We start from the raw sequence: 21,383 nt of genomic DNA, 5'->3' as shown, positions 1-21,383 counted from the left end.
AAGATGCCTTAGGTGAGTCTGTATATTCTCATGAAAATGGGTAGCTATGGGAAAGTAGATTGGTAAACATTATCTCTTCACCCTTTTGTTTTTTCCGCCTTTATTCATTTGCCTTTTTATAAACATCTTTACCTTCAAAATTGTGTTGGTAGCTTTGGTGTTTTCCATGTATACTTGATCTTATCTAGCTGTTCTTTTTATTTTTTAAAAGTGCATCTTTTACTTCCTCATGCAGCGTTTTGCGGACTTTAATGTCGGTGTACTGATGTGATGGCTCCATTATCATTGTTAGAGGCAAGGCATGAGAAATCTTTGCAGATTGTTTCCCTTTTTTGTTTATTATCCTTTCAGTTTCATCCTTAAATATTCTTGGGATGATTTTATTTCTATGGATTTCTTGCCAAGTTTGTTTGAACTTGGACTGCTTTTTGCTATCTTATGGGATTATGCTGTTTGTATCCTTCAACCATCTCCTGCAAGATTGTGTAAATAATTCGGCTACTTTTTCCACTTGCCAAGGTGATCAAGTCAAGTATTTGGTGGCCTTGTACTTTGTAGACTCCCAGTCATAAATGATTGACATACATGCTCAAACTTCCTTGGAAAATGCCTCTAGTCTGTATTGATGTCTCTTTGTCCATTTCCTGGTTTTCTACATCAGTGGTTAAAAACCCCCCACAAAACTTGACCAGGTTGGAGCGATTACAGGCCATTGTCTTCTCCTTTTTTTTTTCAGTTTGATGTCAGTGTTGATTTATTTTCGAAGTCTGTCAGAAGTGACCATACCTAGTTGATTGGGAATCAACTCCTGTGATTGTAACCAGCTACTTCCTGTCAAAATATAATACATTGTCAATTTTTTGGGTGATATTTGAGGTGTGTCATGCTTAAGACCTCATGACTCTTAAATAGCATTAATGGTTTCTTTTTAAATCTCAGTAATTCCCAGATGGTCTTCTACTCTACCACTCACCATCATACCCACCCAAAAAACCCAAACAAAACCCTGTTAAGCAAAGCCATTTCTTCTCTGGGATACATTGCTATGGCTTTCAACTTCATTTTGATTTTCCTTTTGTTGACAGTATTCTTGTGCCTCTTCTTTAATGTTCTATAGGTGTGGGACTTCTGTACAGCCAATACACTTTTGGCCTCTCTTTTTCTATTCTTAAACAATCTTTTCCAACATATTTTTCGCTGACCTGCCTTTTGTTTCCCACCTTTATAGTAGGAACTTACCCAGTGACTTCACTGGGTATTAAAGTCTTTTTCGATTCATTTTGGAGATGGATCTTATCAAGTTCTTGTAGAATTTCCTTTCCTAATCCTCAGCTTGGCACCAGATGTTAGTCCTTGAGCTGCAATGATCTTCCTTTAAATGCTTATCAATAATCACTGCTTAAATGCTCTATGAAATGATACCTTTGGATACGTGATAAAGCCAACTTTGCCAACTCTCTTTTCCTTTCTAAGAAGTTATGAAGCATCTTTCGATTTTGCTGTAGCTTCCTTTTGTTGGAGTTTCATTTATAGCTAAGATGTCTGGGTTGAAAGGATTCATTTGTGCCTGCGTTATATCCACTCTGTCAAGAGATGTGGCTCTCCCAGTTAGAATACCAGTAAGCCAGTCTAAAACCGGAATTCTTGGCACACTTGGCCCTTTTCTTGGCACTCTGCCATTTTCTTTTTTTTTTTTTATTTAACTTTTAACATTCATTTTCACAAAATTTTGGGTTACAAATTTTCTCCCCTTTTCTCCCCTCCCCCCCCCCAAACCCAAGCTTTCTAATTGCCCCTGTGACCAATCTGCTCTCTCTTCTATCTTCCCTTTCTGCCCTTGTCTCCGTCTTCTCTTTTGTCCTGTAGGGCCAGATAGCTTTCTTTACCCCTTTACCTGTATTTCTTATTTCCCAGTGGTAAGAACATTACAGTTGATCCTAACACTTTGAGTTCCAACTTCTTTACCTCCCTCCCTCTCCACCCCTTCCCTTTGGAAGGCAAGCAATTCAATATAGGCCAAATCTGTGTAGTTTTGCAAATGACTTCCATAATAGTTGTGTTGTATAGGACTAACTATATTTCCCTCCATCCTATCCTGTCCCCCATTACTTCTATTCTCTTATGATCCTTTCCCTCCCCATAAGTGTCGACCTTGAATTGCATTCTCCTCCCCATGCCCTCCCTTCTATCATCTCCCCCACCCTGCTTGTCCCCTTGTCCCCCACTTTCCTGTATTGTGAGATAGGTTTTCCTACCAAAATGAGTGTGCATTTTATTCCTTCCTTTAGTGGAATGTGATGAGAGTAGACTTCATGTTTTTCTCTCACCTCCCCTTTTTATCCCTCCACTAATGAGTCTTTTGCTTGCCTCTTTTATGAGAGATAATTTGCCCCATTCAATTTCTCCCTTTCTCCTCCCAATATTTCTCTCTCACTGCTTGATTTCATTTTTTTTTTTAAGATATGATCCCATCCTCTTCAATTCACTCTGTGCACTCTGTCTCTATGTATGTGTGCGTGTGTGCATGTGTGTGTGTGTACTCCCACCCAGTACCCAGATACTGAAATGTTTCAAGAGTTACAAATATTGTCTTTCCATGTAGGAATGTAAACAGTTCAACTTTAGTAAAGTCCCTTATGACTTCTCTTTGCTGTTCACCTTTTCATGGTTCTCTTCATTCTTGTGTTTGAAAGTCAAATTTTCTTTTCAGCTCTGGTCTTTTCATCAAGAAAATTTGAAAATCCTCTATTTCATTAAAAGACCATTTTTTCCCCTGAAGTATTATACTCAGTTTTGCTGGGTAGGTGATTCTTGGTTTTAGTCCTAGTTCCTTTGACTTCTGGAATATCCTATTCCATGCCCTTCGATCCCTTAATGTAGAGGCTGCTAGATCTTGTGTTATCCTGATTGTATTTCCACAATACTTGAATTGTTTCTTTCTAGCTGCTTGCAGTATTTTCTCCTTGACCTGGGAACTCTGGAATTTGGCCACAAAGTTCCTAGGAGTTTCTCTTTTTGGATCTCTTTCAGGCGGTGTTCTGTGGGTTCCTTGAATATTTATTTTGCCCTCTGGTTCTAGAATCTCAGGGCAGTTTTCCTTGATCATTTCATGAAAGATGATGTCTTGGCTCTTTTTCTCATCATGGCTTTCAGGTAGTCCCATAATTTTTAAATTGTCTCTCCTGGATCTATTTTCCAGGTCAGTTGTTTTTCCAATGAGATATTTCACATTATCTTCCATTTTTTCATTCTTTTGGTTTTGTTTTGTGATTTCTTGGTTTCTCATAAAGTCATTGGCCTCCATCTGTGCCATTCTAGTTTTGAAAGAACTATTTTCTTCAGTGAGCTTTTGAATCTCCTTTTGCATCTGGCTAATTCTGCTTTTGAAAGCATTCTTCTCCTCATTGGCTTTTTGAACCTCTTTTGCCAATTGAGTTAGCCTATTTTTCAAGGTGTTATTTTCTTCAGCATGTTTTTGGGTCTCCTTTAGCAGGGAGCTGACCTGCTGTTCATGCTTCTCTTTCATCCCTCTCATTTCTCTTCCCAGCTTTTCCTCCACCTCTCTAACTTGATTTTCAAAATTCCTCTTGAGCTCTTCCATGGCCCGAGCCCATTGGGTGGGCTGGGACACAGAATCCTTGATTTCTGTGTCTTTGCCTGATGGTAAGCATTGTTCTTCCTTGTCAGAAAGGAAGGGAGGAGGTGTCTTTTCTCCGAGAAAGTAGCCTTCAATAGTTTTATTTCTTTTCCCTTTTCTGGGCATTTTCCCAGCCAGTGGCTTGACCTCTGAATATTCTCCTCACACGCACCTTGCCTCCTGGTCCTCCCAGCCAGTTTGGGGACTGAGATACAAATGCTGCTTCCCACCTTAGGGCTTTTGGCGGGGGCAGGGCTGCTATTCAGTGTGAGAATTAAGTTCAGGTGGTCAGGTCGGGGCAGGGCCACCTCTCTGGCTCGGTTCCCTCAGGGGGTTTTTGCACAGACCTTCCACAATGGATCCAGGCTCCCGCCCGCTTGGGGAGCCCCTGTCTACAGCCACCTCTCAGCTTCTACCTCCCGGGGGGGCCCGAATCATGGGGGCACCCCACTCCCCTCTCGACCCGCCAAAGAGACTCTCTCACCGACCCCCGTCACCTGTGGGCGGAGGGACTTGTGCAGCCGCTGGAGATCCCGTCCCTGAAGCCTGCTTGGGTCTGTTTCTCTTGGTGCCGTGGCCACAGCAGGTCTGGGCTGGGCTGGGCTCTGCGTCTGCAGCGCGACGGACCTTTAGCGAGAGGTTTGCAGGTCCCTCTGTGGGTGGAGGGACCCGCGTGGCCGCAGGATATCCCGTCCCCGAAGCCTGCTGGGATCTTTTCCTCACGGTGTCGCGGCTGCTGCAGGGCTGCACTCAGCTCCCAGTCCTGGCGCCCAGTCCACAGCGCGAAGGACCCCCGCGAGAGGTTTGCAGGTCTCTCCGGAACAGAACTCTCCCTCCCTCCAATGTTCCGTGGCCTCTGGGTGCAGAATTCACCGTGAGTTGGTCCCCTCTAGCCGTTCTGTGGGTTGTGGGTTCGGAGCTATGTGTATGTGCGTCTTTCTACTCCGCCATCTTGGCTCCGCCCCCTCTGCCATTTTCATTGAAGAAACTGAAGCCTCCAGATAGGACTGAAGGTCATTTTGTATTTTTGTGTATTTGATGGGTTTCTGTGGCCAAATAATTTATCACAAGCGGCTCGCCTACTGGTGATGAGCCTCTATTGCCAGTCAGACTGGGCCTCCGAAAAGCAGACATAAACTGCAGCGTGGTCCTGGAGAGCCTGGGCTTTAGTCTTGGAAACCTGTCTGCTAGGCTGAGGCAGTGGAATTCTTAATAATAGTGACAGCTGACATACAGAGTTTTCAAAGCATTTTACATATTAATTCCTTTGATCCCCACAACAACCCTATGAATTTAACCCTGTTATTATCCTCATTTTTAATCACCAAGGGTCCTTAGTCTCAGGAGGTCCAGTGACTCTCAGAGTCCCAAGGATGTGAGTCTTTGAACCCAACTCCACCTGACTCTGTGTCTAGTGCAATAGCCCCTTTGCCTGGAAGGTTCCCAGCCTCAGAACTGTTAATAAAAAAAAGAGTAAATGAGGTTAGTCTGGTATGACACGGGGATCACTCCTTTTCTACATAGTTAGCCAATAAGCATGCTTTAGTAATACATTCTGGAACTTTACCAAGAATGCAGAGCAAGCTTCTTAGCCTATAGATTGTGTACTACCTGAGCTTTTATTTTTGAAAAGTAGTATATTTTCCCTCTTCTCCAGTTCTCTGGTACCTCTTTCTAAAATCCCTGCAAGGACCTCACTTATCATACCTGCTTATTTTCTTATTGCTCAGGATATAATTTATCTGGGCCTGGAGGTGTGAACTTTTGAACTTATTAGGGGCAGCCAAGTCTTAACTGTTTCCCTATTGAAAAGTTGATTAACTTTTAATTTTGACTGTGACAGGTGTTGTGATTTAGTTAGGACTTTAATCTTGCCATAAATTTACCTTGTGTAAGACAGGAATAATCATACTTGGAATTAGGGTTGGAATTGGGCAGCTCGATGGTGTGGTGGATGGAGTGCTGGGTTCCTAGTCAGCCTCAGACACCTAACAGCTGTGTGACCCTGGGCAAGTCACTTAATTCCTGTTTGCTTTAGTCCCTTCATCTGTAAAATGGAGATCCCAATAGCACCTGCGGGGGGGGGGGGGGGGGGGGGGGGGGGGCGGCAGGTTGTGATGATCGAATGAGATCAGAATTGTGAAGTGCTCTGTGCATGCTTGGGACGTAGCATAATTATAGAGTTATTGTTATAGTTCATTTTTCACACTCTGTGACAAAATGCTTTTTCAGCTTGTGATGACCATGAATTGAACGAGTTTAGTTTGAAATGTAAATATAGTATCTTAATTCTTTTAAAGATTATAATGTAGGAATTTCCCTGTGCCCAGGGAGTGCTTGTTTTTAATATGCAATCATATTATGCACTCCTAAATTGGGGACATGTTTATGGAGAGCTGCATCCTGCATGTAGGGGGCCATAGAGTGGGTTCCAATCAGTTAGTAAGCTCAGCACAGTGCCTGGCACATACGATAAGTGCTCAGGATGTAGAAAGAGGCACAAGACTTGTCCCTTTCCAAAAGTCTCATTGAAGGGTGTGGGGAGGCCAAGTTTGTCTGTTTGAGGGTGGTGAATACTGACTTACAAGGAGCCCAGGGATGATTGTTTTAAAAATGAGGAAAGGTAGACTCAGAAGCATGGTAAGAGATGATTTAGGTTATTTTGTTTTAAAGTGGAATCACTCTCTGTCAAAGAGGTTAGAGGTCATTTTATCCAACACAAATCTCTCTAGGGTTCTCTGTAAGATCTCCATTCAAAGGGCATCCAGCCTGCTCAGGCCATTTCAGTTTTGAATCACTGTCTTTGTTAGGAGGGGTTTTCCTTCTTCCCTAAATCTGCCTCATGGATATTTCTTCTGTTGCTGTATTGCTGATCTCAAGGGCTAAATAGGACAAGGCTAATCCCTTTTTCAGAAGATTACTCTCCAAAAACTGAAGATAGGAATTATGTTTGCCCTAAAAGTCTTCCTTCCTCTCTTCTTGCAGCTCTTGCTCATATGATGTCATGTCCTATCTCTTCAGTGGCCATCCTAAAATGTGGCACCTAGAATTGAGCACAGTGCCCCTGAGTGCATGTGCCATGCTGTCTTGTCACCTGGGCTTTGGTCATTGTGCCTTTCCTGATGCATCCCTAGAAGAGCCTGTATCAAAGTCTAGTGGATAAGGGTAGAGAACAAAAAAGGGTTCACAGGCTAGAGAAAAATTTGTTGAATTACTGAAGTGTGTGACTGCACAGCCAGCTAGCCATTTGGGGAAAAGCCCTCCAAGTGGGGCTATGTAGTGCTGGAAGAGGAGAGGTCCCTCTCATTCTAGGTACCATCCTACAACTGTGGAAGCCGAGCTTTTGAAGGAGCCTGGGATGCTGTCTGGGCCAGTCTCTTCATTCATAATCCATAACCATTAACAAAAATAAAACCAGACTCATACCCAATCAAGAATTTCAAGAATTTGTATACGACACTATGCTTTGGTTAAAATAAAAAAATCTATACTTTGCCTTTATCAAGATAGCAACAGCAATTATCCTTTAGTTTCAGCGTCTTTTTTTTTTTAAACTGTTTCCCTGTGTGTTTTTCTGTAACTGCTGCTATTGTTGTGTGCTTTTGTCTGCCATCATGGCAGTTTGATGATACTTTTTCCCCCTCCTCTCTACTTATTTACTTATACTTAGTTTTTCTCATTTCTTCTTACTTAATATTCAAATACATTTGTACACCACAGTGTGTTCACCCATCCCCTAATTGCTGGATAATGCCACCCCTCATTTTGGAAATGGGGAATCTGAAATCTCATATAAGGGCAGTATTTTGCCGATGGTCACATTAGATAATAACAGGCAGACCTACTATTGTGAAGGTAGTAGAACCCTAGTTGATGGAGGGTTAAGGACCTGTTGGAATGAGGAGTGACTACAGGAAGGTATGGAAGAGATTATTTCCTGTTTTCAGTCTCTGCCACTGTAACTGAATAGACTCCTTTTTGATATAACTTAGCCCTATCCTAGAAGTCCCATGTGTTAGCTTATTCAGATACTTGAACTTGACTGTGTTCTGGACCGCACAGGAAAAAAGGAGAAATCCTAGAAAAAGAATTGTGGTGACATAGGAATTTGATGTTTGAGTGGGAACAAAAACTGACCTTCAGATTGTTGATTTCTAACATTTGAAAGACACTTTTGGACCTACCAGTGCAGGAGATAGGGTGTTGTCCATCCCATTTTGGCAACATTGATCATAGATAATCATAGAATCTTATTTCACAGCAATACCATGAGATGGGTTTAAAATCAATTTCCTATTTGTTTTTCCAGTAACGATCGCTTCTGCCAGACAGTTAACTGGATGTAGTCGTTTCAGCCATATATTCCCCTCATCTTCTTACCAACAAATGAAGATGCACAAGAGAATTCTGGGTCACTTATCATCTGTCTACTGTGTCGCATTTGACCGAAGTGGAAGAAGAATTTTCACAGTGAGTTTAAGTTTTCGATACCATGTTATATTCACAATTTATGTTTTCATAAGCACCATGGTTCTTCAGTAAGGACTTTGAATAAAGAAAAATATATTAATAGAAACTCACTTTAATTTCCCCTCATCACTTACTCTATATTCTCAATAAGTATTTTCTTCCTTTGGAAAATTTAATTTTAAAATGTTAAATGCATGACAGTTTTATGATGAAAAGTTTATTTCATAAAAATTATTTCTTAAATGCATTTTTCTGTTTTTTTCCACATAGCATGTTGATTACCAGTTTTTCTTAGTAAATCCACAGATATATATGTATCTATATATTACATATATCTATAATCCTTATACCTAGATAGTCAAGCTTGAAATTATTAATAAATAACATAGCTCTGGATGTGTTTCAATTGATCTTAAGTTATTAGAGAAAAATTTGCAAGGGACTCAATGGCTTTCTCAAGTATTTGAAAGGCTGCCATGGGGAATAAGAGATTAGACCTATTCCTGTTTGTCCTTGGAAAGGCATGGCTGATTGAGGCCAGGTGTAATGAAATATTGGCGTTTGGAGCTCTCTCAGGTAGCAGCATGTCTTCAAGCAGAGGTTAGATGTCCACTTATTGGGGTGACTTGTTTATTCCCTCTGAGATATCTTCAAGATCTTAGATTCTGTGTTTTTATGAAGAGGGCAAAAGAACTAGAGGAGACCTAGCCTATAATCATATATTTTTTAAACTAAAAAATTTTTATTGACTTTGCACTTGTTTGCATTTCTTCCTCCATAAAACCCTTTGTTATAACAAAGTAAAACAAGTTATGTTATCAAAACAGCCACTTATCACCATCCACCTCTCTAGAGAGAGGAAAGGTATTTGATTTATTTGTTCTCCCTGTTCATTACTATTGGAGCCTCTTACAGTATTTGTATTTCAGTTAATTCTATAGTCATTTTATTTTTGCTCTTACTTAGTCTGTTTGCTTCATTATGTATCAGTTCAAAATAGTCCCTGTATAAGTTCATGTAGAATAGATAAAAAATAAATTTAAAGTGGGGGGTGTGTGTGGAGATGGAGACAGAAGAAATCAGGCAAGACATTTTATAGGAGGTAAGAGTCAGCTGAGTCTTAAAGGGAGTTGGGGCTTCTAAAGGTAGTGGGGGGTAAGTAAGGAGATCCTTCTAGGAATGGGTCTGTGCTGGCTGACAGACGCAAGAGGCAGTTGGGTGACTGGTGGGGAACATGGAGGAGACCAGTTGACTGGAACATAAACTGTGTGGTGAGAATGAGGAATGATTAGGCTGGAAATAGGAGTTCATAGAATTGTGGTTTTAAAGTTAAAAGGGACCTTGGAGCTGGGATTCGCATCCAGGTCTCCCACACCAGAGTTTCAAACTTACTGCAGTTTTGCTGAGTCAGATTAAAATGTAATTGGAAAATGTTTAATAAAATAAGTAAAAATACCATAAAATATGGTAAATGATGTTCATTTGTGATTTTTCTGAGCCAATCTGCAGCCTTGATCCTGTTCTTTTATTTTGATGCACTACATCAAAACCCAGGCATCTTTCCACCACACTGTTTTTTAGTCTCTGGTTCTGTGCACATCACTAGCCATCATTTGATAAACATTTTCTCAGGTTTCTTTGCTTTCATTAATTGACTCAGCTAATCCCCAGTTGATGGGAACCCATCTTGTTTCCAGTTCTTGGCTACAACAACAAAAAATGCTGCTATAAATATTTTGGGGGAGAAATAGCAAAACCCTAATACTTGGGGAGTCCAGCATGGTACGGTAGAAAGAGCACTGGCCTCAGAATCAGCTGTGTTGGCATCCCCTCACCAGGATTTTCTAGCTGGATAGATTACAAGCAGTCTAACTTTCAGTTTCTTATTCTGTAAAATAAGGATAAATGAGATACACCTCAAGCCTTTGAGCTCTATTGAAATGGCTGCTACTCTCCTTTTGTGTCCATTAACTGTTCCTTCTTACCTGCACTATTTTGGGTCTGTTGTAATTACAGGGTTCAGATGATTGTTTGGTGAAAATTTGGGCTACTGATGATGGGAGACTCCTCTCTACACTACGAGGGCATTCTGCCGAAATATCTGACATGGCCGTCAACTATGAAAACACACTTCTTGCTGCTGGCAGCTGTGATAAAGTGATCAGAGTGTGGTGTCTTCAAATCTGTGCACCAGTTGCTGTCCTTCAGGGGCATTCAGCTTCTATTACTTCCATACAGGTAAGAAAAAAGGAAGCAAAGATGCCCATCATCCCTGTGCTTGGCCATGGCGGGGTGAGGCATGGGATATAACCTGCACACAAAGACAACTGCTGCCCAGCCATTGCTTGGTGGAGAGGAAGGGAAGGGGAAGTAAGAAATGCTATGTTATCAAAGAAAACCTTTTTTCTTGGAAAGGGCTGACCTCCGAGTGTTTTCTGGGTGCTTTTTAACAATAACGGAGGGTCAAAGGACTTAGTGCCTTGAGGAGTACAGAAAACCTTTTGAGGATAGAAACAGGTTTTGACTTACTTCTTCATGTTTGGTGAGTGACATTTGTTCTGAGCTCTGTGGTGACGTTGCACCACTAACTTGTCCTTTCACACAAGCTTGGTCTAAGTAGGACATCTAATCTCCTAAGAGAGCTTCATCTCCTCCTTGAAATGTTTGCCAGGGGAGGGCTTCTTCCATGTCTTCCATGCTGACTCTCCTGGAGACTCCCCAAAAGCAGCTTTTTGGCCAGACCCTTAACTCAAGTCATACTTTTCTTCCCTTTGTGTTGTGAGCAGAAGAGCAGCATGAGCCTTGTGAAATGAGTGCTTGGGCCACCATGCTCTGGAGCAACGACTTGGTGCATCTTTTCGTTCTTCGGCTGTTAATTGGAGCTCAGCTAGTTATTTGTGGGACATCCCACTCATTCATGAGGAATTGGGCACATACTGGCTTTTATTGGCTTCTCAGGCATTGAGAGGTTTTTATATTGAAATAAAAAGAATGTGCATTTTTAATTTGGAAAATGAATAGTTGCTTCCCTTTTCATTTCCCAATTGATGGGCACCTTCCTTTCTTTTCTTTTTCCCTTTTAATCCCCCCTTTCAGGATCAGGAAGTTTGTTTTGCATGTGGCTATTCATTCTTCAGCATGAAACTCCCTCTTAACTTCCCCACTCTCTGTCCTTGCTTATTTCAGTGTTGAGTTTGATGTATTTCTACATGAAACTCTGAGTGTGTGTGTGTGTGTGTGTATATATTTAGCCTTCTTTTGTTTGTCTCAGATAAATAAGTCAGGTTTGTCTGATGCTCCTTCTCCCCACCCCTTCCTCCATTTGTGTATGCTTTGCTTCTCACACACCCCAATTAGAAGAATTAGCAAGATCTACCCACTTTTCCATTTTCTTTAGACAATTGTCCTTTGAAACTCCTTTCTCCTTTTTCTCTTAAAACTCTCACAACAGAACTGTTCTCCTCCAGGTCTTTTGTTTCTCCTGATTCTCTCAATACCCTTTGAAAACATGAAGGTTCTGAAGCGACGCATACTTCTTCTCTCTCCATTAAATTGGTGGCAATTCCACCTCATAAAGCTCTTTCCAGTTGTTACTCAAATGAGTATAGTTTTATAGATTTCTCCTGGTTAATGTTTGAGTTGCAAAGTTCATACACAGCTTTGGTCTTTTCATCAGAAATGATAGGAAGTCATCTTTAAGGGTCTATTTTTCACTATATAGGGCTATATAGGTAGGCTAAGGTAAGTTATTCCTGCTTGTAAGTCTGTATCTTTTGCTATTTGAAATATTGCATTCTGGAAGCAGACCCTTGTAGGGTATAAGGTCTCAGGTCCCATTGGGAGGTTTATAGATTGGTTTGGACTGGCACTGGCTTTGCTAGTGCCCTCTTTTCCTCTAGCTCATGGGCTTCTGACTGACTTTATCTGCAGTTCTAGGGTTGAATGAGTCAGTTATTATAGTTTCTCATTGGATTTTGTGGTTGTTATTAGGTATGGTTGAAATTTTACATTTTTTTCTGGAGTAGGTATGTTAAAGCTTGGTGATCTGCCTCTGTTCTGCCATCTAGCTTGATTAAAGGTCTACTGAATTTTAAAAACCTTTAGATTTTGTGTGGCTTTTTACATATACATGATTTAACACATTGATACTGAGTTCTTTTTGGGTTATTTTTTTGGTTGTAAATGCAAAACTATGTAATTTAAATTGATCCAAATTATGATCCTCTAAAGAAAGGGCAGATATTATAACCTCCATTTTACAGATGGGTAAATTGATTCGTAGGTAACAAAAATAATAAAATCCTCTTCAAGCCTTTTGTGGAACAAAAATGGTTTAAATTTAGCTTCTTGTTAAATTTCTTAATTTAACAATTTTTCATAAACAAGCTATTAATTGGTCAGAGTGTGAAAACTAAACTTGATACTTTATGTAAACTTTTCAAGTATATTAATTGAAATGATTTGTTATTTAAAGGTTTAAAATAATGTGGGCTTGAGAATAATCGTTTTGGTTTGATTTCCTCCTTAGTTTTGCCCAGCAAGGAAAGGAACAACTCGTTACCTCACTTCAACTGGTGCTGATGGAACAATTTGCTTCTGGCAGTGGCATGTGAATACCCTGAAATTCAAGTAAGCAAGGGTGGGCGCGAGCAGCTTACTGATAAACTTATTCAGAACCTCCTCTGGGTTGAGCAATTCTTCAGCTGATGCTGTGCAGGGGAGATACATTTAATGGTTTGGTTAGATTTGTGGCAAGTTTTAGAAAAGAGTCCTTGTCCCAGTCGGCAATGTTAAAGATACTGTTCATTAAAATTTCCTGTGATGCACACAATTATTGTAATCTAATTGTCTTTTAATGTGGTAAATTGAATGCAGTTCACTTAGGTGGCCCAGAGGATGGAATGCTGGACCTGAATCCAGTCAAGACCTGAGTTTGAATCCATCCTCAGACAGTTACTAGCTGTGTGACCCTGGGCAAGTCGTTTAACTTCTGTCTGCTTCATTTTCTCCATCTGTAAAATGATAGCACCTCCCTTCCAGGGTTGTGGTGAGGATTAAATGAGATGATAATTGTAAAGCTCTTTGCAAACCTTTAAGTATTATAGAAATGCAAGGTGGTGGTGTTGTTACTGTTACAGGTAATAATAATGATGGATTATAAGTCTTGAAAAGTATAATTAGAAATTTTAGTGAGAATCCCGGCTAGCATTTCACTGATGTATTATCTAGTGTCAGTGTGCATTGTACTGAGGTATATTGATGTCAGGCGTTGCATTTAGGGAATGATATCTCAGACTTGGATATGCTTCCATTCTGCCTTATACCAGGTTTAGATTGGTGTGTTGATCTCCCCATTGGTGAGTAAAGTTTTTCTTGAAAATTGACATAGGATAATAACAAACAGTACTTGTGTTTTTAGGGATCGCCCACTGAAATTTACTGAGAGATCCAGACCTGGGGTTCAGATTTCTTGTTCTTCTTTTAGTTCTGGTATGTATATACAAATATTAAAGTTGACCTTGTCTCAGCAAACAGCTAAAATGTTATGGAAAATTCCTGCATATTTAGATTTTCTTTCTTTGGTGATGTGGTACAAAAAATTCCTCTTTTGACATCTTTTGAGATTTAATGAATGGATGCCTACCTAAGTGAGTTGTGACAGACCATTTGGAACTACAAGTCAAATGTAATGCCAGTTTTGTTTTTGAAGGCTTAAGCACAATTGCTATGAAAGGCAAGGAAGGGAAAGACCATGGAGAAACCCCCAAGCTTCACCTCATTACTTTCAGTCCCCTTCCTCCTTACCAAACTTTCCCAGTTAGCTAACAGCAAATGTAAGTGAACTTCATTTATGTTTGATCTCTTCCTCCCTACCCCCAAATTTCCAGTGGAGATGCTATTTAAATACAGGAAGAGTGGATAGGTGAATGTAGTATTTGGTCTGCCCTTGTCTACCACAGTTACTGGATATTGAGATTATCTGTGTTTTAGACTGTAAGCCCCATGAGGGCAGGGATCTGGTCTGAACCAGCCATCTCCTATGCTATGCCCTCACATATGCCTGTGCCTTGGAATGTGCTTCTCACATGCTTAGCTTTCTTTCAAAGCTCCTCTCAGATGCCACCTTGGAGGGGAATTTTTCTCACCCTCTTCCCACCTCCCTTCACATTCCTGTTCCAAAAGCAAATTCCTAGAAGGCAGCAACAGTTTTATTTTCTTTGTCATCACATGCTCTGTACTCAGTAGGCATTTAATGTTTGTTGAATGAATGAGAAGTAACCAATCCACCATATGATATTGAGCATTAACTGACAATGGTGTGAACATGGTATGTTTTGCTTTGACATCTTGATGTTGGAGTCAGAAAGGCCTGAGTTCCAGTGCCTCCTCAGATGTTATATTTGATTGATTTATTAATATGGGCAAGTCGCTCAACCCTTTTCAGCCTTCTTCATCTGTAAAATGAAGATAATAGCATGTATCTCATAGGATTTTGAAGGTCAAATGAGATAACACATTTAAAGGGTTTTCAAAACCTTAAAGTGCTATTTAAATTAATCATTGTTCATATTATTTACATACACACGCACACACACACATACACACACACACGCAACACACACTTTTATTCCTGAACATTTGACTCAAGATTTCCTTGTTGCTGCAATGAAAGTAGGAATTAGTCTTTCCCAAACCTTCACATCCTCAGTTATTTCAATTCAGTTTAACAAATATTTATTACAATGCTTACTGCAAGGTACTGAGCTACATGTCTTTGTAGCCCCTGTCCTCAGCGAGTTTTCAGTGCAATATTCTGGGTGGGCCATGTCACAGACATATAAATAAATCTGATATAATCAGAGTAGTTTGCCAAAGTATCCAGTGTCTCCCCCTTCTAGCTGTACTTGTGGAAGACAAGTTGACATGTTGAGGTAAATAGATGATAGATAGAATGTGTAGTATCAAAAGGATGCTGCTTTAATTGAATTCCACAGTGATTTATTTTTTGGATGGGAACTAGCTGGTTAAGAGTTCTTTATTTTATTTTTTTGTTATGATATTTTTATACATACAGAACTTGTATATAGGCTGGTTTTTTTCCTTTTAAAAATTATCCTCTTGGGTGTTTTTCTTTTGGGACTTGTGAATGCCTTCATGTATAAATTTTCTTTTAGCCCTAATTTTTTTCTGCATCTTATAATTCTGAATGGCATGTGGTTTATTTGGAAGAAGGAAAACGAAGCATTTCAATTGGCTGTGAGCCCCAAGAGAGCTGGGGGCAATCTACATAAATGGCTTTCTGCACAACATACAGCCCATTGCCACATGTAAACTGGAGCTGTGCTGCCTAATGATAATAACGACATTATTGAGACATAATCATCCAAGATGAATGGAATCTCAGGGAGATTTGGTTAACTGAGTGGTGGGCCTTGTTCAGTTATGATTGAAAATATTGCCTGGCTATTCAGTGAGCTTTAACGTATTGTTAGTGTTACAAGCCTAATGCCTACTTAATGAAAATTATTTTCCATTTTGGAGTCTTCCATGCAGTAGGCAGTTATACAATAGAATTCACCTTTATAATTAATTTTCTATATTGCTTTTACATATATTTTAAGGAAATGAATTTCTTTTGGTTGTGGCTGCTTTTTAAAGTTCCTGTCTGTTTTCAGTGTGCTTTTTTGTGTGTTTTGTTGAAGAATTGATTTAGCTTTTTAATACTGCTCTTGGGTTTTCAGTATTGTTTGGGTTTTTTAATTCTGTTTGATTTTGTTTCATTAAAAATATAATTTTTCTTTGATGATAAGGGGAGAATCTTATATACCTTGCTAGCATTTTACTCAAATTAGTATATAGCATACTATCCTGAAAGTTAATCTCAAAGATTTAAGTTCTTTTGGTCACCTTTCATTTTTCCCCCCCTCTAGGTGGCATGTTCATTGTTACAGGTAGCACTGACCATGTGATTAGAATATATTACTTGGGATCAGAGTCCCCTGAAAAAATTGCTGAGTTAGAGTCACATACGGTAAGAGTGAAATGAGAAATTTCAGTTTTCCTCCATGCAGTTAGTTTCATTTCTTTTTATGCCTGTATCCTGTTTAATATATGTCTGTGTTATATAACTTAGAGAGATTTTTTTTGTACCTTGACAAGGTATCTTTGTAGTAATGAAGATAGATCAGTATTACATTTAGGCTTTAGTATGTCTATAAATGTTAATGAGAAGTTTTCCTTCAAGCTACATTGGAAGAAATGAAAACATACGTGGCTGTTTCTTTGAAAAACCACATTGAAATTTTGCAAAAAATCCTTTTCTTAAAATGATTTTTTGAGTTATGCTACTTGTTGCTTTAAAAATCTACATGCTTAATAGAAGACATAATATTAAATATGTCTTAGAAAAAGTTTCTTTGACGGAATTGAGTTTGTTGATCTTAGTACGATTGTTTTCAGAAAATCATCAAAGACTTAATGGAAAGTAATCCCACTTAGTTATCAATAACAGCCTTTCACATAGGGAACAGCTGCTTGCTTGGGGTGATGGCCGTTGGTGACTGGCACCTTTTTCTCTCTGGCTATCTTCACTCCCCTGTGGCTTTTTCAGGAAATGTGGAGCCACTATAGTACAGTTCTCCCCCTGTTCACCTTCCACACATCCCCTTCCCACAATCTAGATGCTTACTGGCTCTGGAACCTGGTGTGAGGGATTGCTGCTGTCGCTTAAGAAACCCTCTGTAACTCTGCATGCCAAAATGGTCAAGACAGAAATGAAAAGTTCTCAGCTTTATATTTCTGTATGTTTTCATTTCCAATCAGTATTGAAGCCTCCTTGGGAATGGTATTTGTACAGTAATAAAAGTTTCTCTGAAACATAGCTTTCATTTGGGCACAGAATTTTATTCATGTTTCAGAAATTAAATGCAATCTAGACTCCTGTCTATAACCTTTGTCCTTAATGCCTTTGGGAATATTTACACTTGCTGCTTTTCTTAGTTTAAGAACCTATATTTAGACTCTCCTCTTGAGCCACAATTGTGCCTTCTTCTTTCTAATAATTGTTCGTTGATAACCCAGTCATGGGCTAGCTAGCCACTAACTGTGTAGCAGCAAAAACTTGAGACTTTGGTATGTGTCTGCTAAGCAGATTCCTCTACTATCCCAGGTGGAGAGGGCTAATTAGTCATGTTTGTGCTGGGGCAGGCAAAAGATCCATTTTTTAACTACTGCCTGTATTGGGATTGTGTGCAAGTTCATCAAGGGGTGAGAGTAAAAAGGACTGAAGGTGGGTAATACAGGAAGGACTCGGGGAAAAAAATAAATGGATATTGGGAAGGGTGTAGAAAGAACAGTATCTTTTAGCATATTTTTATTAGTGGAGGAGCATAGAATAATGAAGAAAAGTCAGAAAAAGCAAACACTCCCTGATAAAAATCAGTGGCTGCTGTTAGACTTCGCAGAGAAGGCTTGCCTTCAGAACAGCTGCAACCAGGCATTGAAATTAGCAGTAGAAGGCCAGGTCCTGTGCTAAAACATACCGTGAGGACATCTGGAGCAAGATGAGGCAGGGATGCTTCTGAACATCCAGAGTTTGTGTTTGCTTTTTAAGCTGGGGGAAAAAACATTAAAGACATTAATAGTTGAACATTTTTATTAAAAATTAAGCATAAGCACAGCTGGATAAATTTGCTAGTTGTAAAAGACATGTTGTTTTGAGGTGTCTTAGTTGAATTCTTTTTAAAGTGACTGGAGTAAGCAGGAAAAACAAATTTTTATTTAGACCTCATTCTAAATCAATCTTCCAATACTCTGGTTAGTCATTTAAAAAAATTATTTGCTATCTTTTGTTTTTATATCACCTCCATTCTCCTCCCACTGTCTGTAGAGCAATCCCTTATGACAAAGAAGAAAAACAATGGGAAAGCTGCTTTGTTAATTTTTGACCAATTATTTTTTAAAAAATACATTCAAATAATCCCTAAGATGTAGTGCACGCTAAATGTCAAATACTTCTGTTGCAGTAAAATGAAACAAACTGGAGGGTATGACTCATTTGCCTATTAAAATAGAATAAAAATTTATATTTTCATCTAAACAGTTACATTTAAGAATACATTTATTTTGTGGTAGCATCTGAGCTTTGAATTCTTTCAGAATAAAGGTGATGTATACAAAGTTCTCACCCTGAACTGCCCAGTTTACCTGGATTCTAGTTTACTGCTAAACAGAAGAAAAAGAATCTTGTTTTATGTGAGCTGTCTCAGGTTGATGCTGATAATCATTTATTTTAATTATTAATTTGCCAATTCAGGAAATGAAATATTCCATTTTTAATTTTAGGAATCCAGAATGATTGAAGATTCCATTTATCAAAATTTCCTTCTGTTTTCCATATGAATATGAAAGGAGAAAGACCACACCTTGTATTTATGGCTTAAAAATTCAGTTCTTTCTAATCAAAAATGTTTTATTTTATATCTTAGGACAAAGTTGTTGCAGTTCAGTTCTGTAACAATGGAGACAGGTAAGCTCATCCTTCAGATCTTAGTGTAATTTGGTGGATGTTTGACCTCTGTCATGCATCTTTTTAGTGCCTCTATTCTTTTAAAACCTTTTTGTCTTAGTAATTTCCTGCCTTTCCCCAATACAAACGAAATGCCCACTTAGCTCACCTCCAGACTTTGTGTGACTACCATCCCATTCTCTGTCTCTGTGGCTGGAGATCTGGAAGCATTGCTGCCTCCTCTCTTTCGGTCCATTTTCCCCATGTGTTCCCTTATCTGGCTACTCTGGCCTCCTTATTCTTTTTCAGAAGGCCATGTACTTTGGGCCTTCTTGACTTTTGCTCTACTGGCTCCTTTACATTTTCCCTGAGTGTCCAGACTGCTTCTCCACATAGAGACTTAGGAAACCACAGATTCACATTATCTATATTATCTAGTATTTGTATTTATTTGAATCTGCTTCTGGCTCAGCCTGGAGTTTGGCTGACCTTCTGGGTCAGGGAGTTTGACACCTGAGCTGTAGCACTTCTTGTCTGCTGTACTCATTTGGCATTTTGTTATTTGCTGACTTGTTCTGTTGTTTAACTCTTTCAATGTCTCTGTCCTGTCACTTCAGCTGGAAGCTCCATGAAGACATTGATTGTGGTGTGTGCCTCTTTGTGTCCTTTTCAGAGTACTGATATCAAATGGGAGGAGGGATTCGTGCATCCTTGCATAGCCATCCTCTGTCCTAAGTGAAATGAGTGCTGGGACTGAAAAAAAAAAGACCTTTAATTGACTTTGGTGTGATTCTTTGAGTCTTTTGTTGAAGTCTTTTCTATTTGTTCATCATATTATTTGATAACATCTTATTTTATAAGAGAGATATTGCAATGATTCATTTGTTTATCCCCTGTAAATACCAAGTGAGGCTGGCTGCACAGTAAATATTATTTGTTCTAATCTTGTAGGAATTCTAAACTGATACTCAGGGCTGATTTGATCTACTGATCCAAGCCATTTAAATCTGCATGCTAGACATCCCTTCCTTCCCTTAAAATATATATTTTTTCCATTTATATCTTTTATTTTGCCATCATCTTCATTTTCCAATATATTTTGCTTTTCCTCTCAGAGAGCCATACTTATAATAAAGAATAAAAACAAGGGAGAAAAAAGTTTAACAAAACTAACCAGCATTTTCAACAGGCATAGTGTGAAGTGCAGTGTTCCACTCTCAGAGGCCCTTATCTTTGTAGAGAAATGGGCAAAGCTACCTTCTCTTACCTCGTCTTTGAGACCCAGCGTCATTATCATTTCTAATCATTCAGCCCTGTCTTCTTTCTTAAAGGGAAGGACTAGAACTTTGCATTCTTATTGTTTGGTAACTATACTTAGAGAATTTATATTAATACTATGAAAAATAGTAAATTTATGTCTATATCACTTTGTTATTAAATAGATTTAGTTATGTTGCGAGTTAATTCATATTCTTTGACACATAGTAAAATGTTGTGTGTCTATAAGATGAAGTATCTTGATCCAGACTTGTAGCCTAAGGGCTGCATAGTATTTCATACATGTTGATATTTTCATTAAAAAAACCCCAAGACATTTAAGATCCAAAGCAGTACTGTAAGTCTATGAAAGTATGGTCCCCAGATAGAACACCTTGTACTGTCATGTTTATTTGATGCTGGTATATGTGAGAAAGAGATGTATTTTAAAAAAAATAACATGTTATGCATAGTTACCAAATTACTGTCATGCTCAGTAAGTGTCAAAATATCTGATGTTTCAGTTGGCTCTAACGCATGTATTTCATTCCCTGAATGGTTTTCTAAGGCGCCAAACACTAACTTTTCCTGGAGTCTTTACCGTATTGATGACTTTTCTCTTAAGTTTGGGTTCTCTAAAGTAATTTATTGTCCTTTATTCCTAAAAACGGCAAGGCTTTGTGAAGACAAAATACTTAATCTCTTCAGATTACTTTTTACATTTCTCATGAATTTTGTGAGAATTCACATAGCCGCCTTTTATGATAATTAGAGTATGTGTTATCCCCATTTTATAAGGAAACTGAGCCTGAGTGAAGACTCCATGATTTCCCAAGGGCACTGACTCCACTTGTAATAGAGGCAGGATTCACATTGGGATGTCATGACCATATCAAACCTTATTAGGAAACCAAGAGGCATTTTGAAAATGGTCCTTCAAATCTAGACAGGCCATGCAGCTTGCAAAATAGTATTATATTTTATTTGAGAATAACAAAGAGACATTTATTTTTAATCTTGTTCCCACAGCTTGAGATTTGTTAGTGGAAGTAGAGATGGAACTGCAAAAATCTGGCATTATCAGCAGCAAGAATGGAAAAACATGGTGCTTGACATGGCGACTAAAGCTACAGGGTAAGGCCAAAGAAAGTTTGGTTATGTTGATGTGGTAGAGTCATTGGAAATGGTTAGGGAAAACTACCAGATCTCAAACTGCATCATAAAGTAGTCATCATCCAAATGTTCTGGAGCTAAGAAATAGAGTGGGGGATCAGTGGAATAGATTAGGTATGCAATACACAGTTTAGTAAATGGCCATTGTAATCTAGTGTTTGATAAACCCGAAGATCCAAGCTTTTGGGACAAGGACTCATTTGACAAAAACTACTGGGAAAACTGGAAACAATATGGCAGAAACTAGGTATAGACCAACATCTTATACCATATACCAAGATAAAGTCAAAATGGGTAGATGGTTTAGACGTAAAGGATGATACCATATATAAATTAGGA

The 21,383-nt window shown here is 39.0% G+C and overlaps 1 protein-coding gene across 7 annotated transcripts in view; it reads left to right on the top strand.

The window, feature by feature from the left end:
- Positions 1-21,383, top strand: part of BRWD3 (bromodomain and WD repeat domain containing 3) — a 125,966-nt gene that overhangs the window by 37,193 nt on the left and 67,390 nt on the right. For all 7 annotated transcript variants that reach the window (XM_072627018.1, XM_072627017.1, XM_072627013.1 and 4 more), the window contains exons 7-13: positions 7,947-8,107; positions 10,124-10,345; positions 12,636-12,736; positions 13,527-13,597; positions 16,039-16,139; positions 18,595-18,635; positions 20,901-21,005. In XM_072627018.1, the coding sequence (XP_072483119.1) occupies positions 7,947-8,107; positions 10,124-10,345; positions 12,636-12,736; positions 13,527-13,597; positions 16,039-16,139; positions 18,595-18,635; positions 20,901-21,005 (802 nt within the window). The remainder of the gene's footprint in view (positions 1-7,946; positions 8,108-10,123; positions 10,346-12,635; positions 12,737-13,526; positions 13,598-16,038; positions 16,140-18,594; positions 18,636-20,900; positions 21,006-21,383) is intronic.

Source organism: Notamacropus eugenii, chromosome X (genome assembly GCF_028372415.1).
Source record: "Notamacropus eugenii isolate mMacEug1 chromosome X, mMacEug1.pri_v2, whole genome shotgun sequence".
Taxonomy (NCBI): Eukaryota; Metazoa; Chordata; class Mammalia; order Diprotodontia; family Macropodidae; genus Notamacropus; species Notamacropus eugenii.
This window is presented reverse-complemented; position numbering and strand designations above follow the sequence as displayed.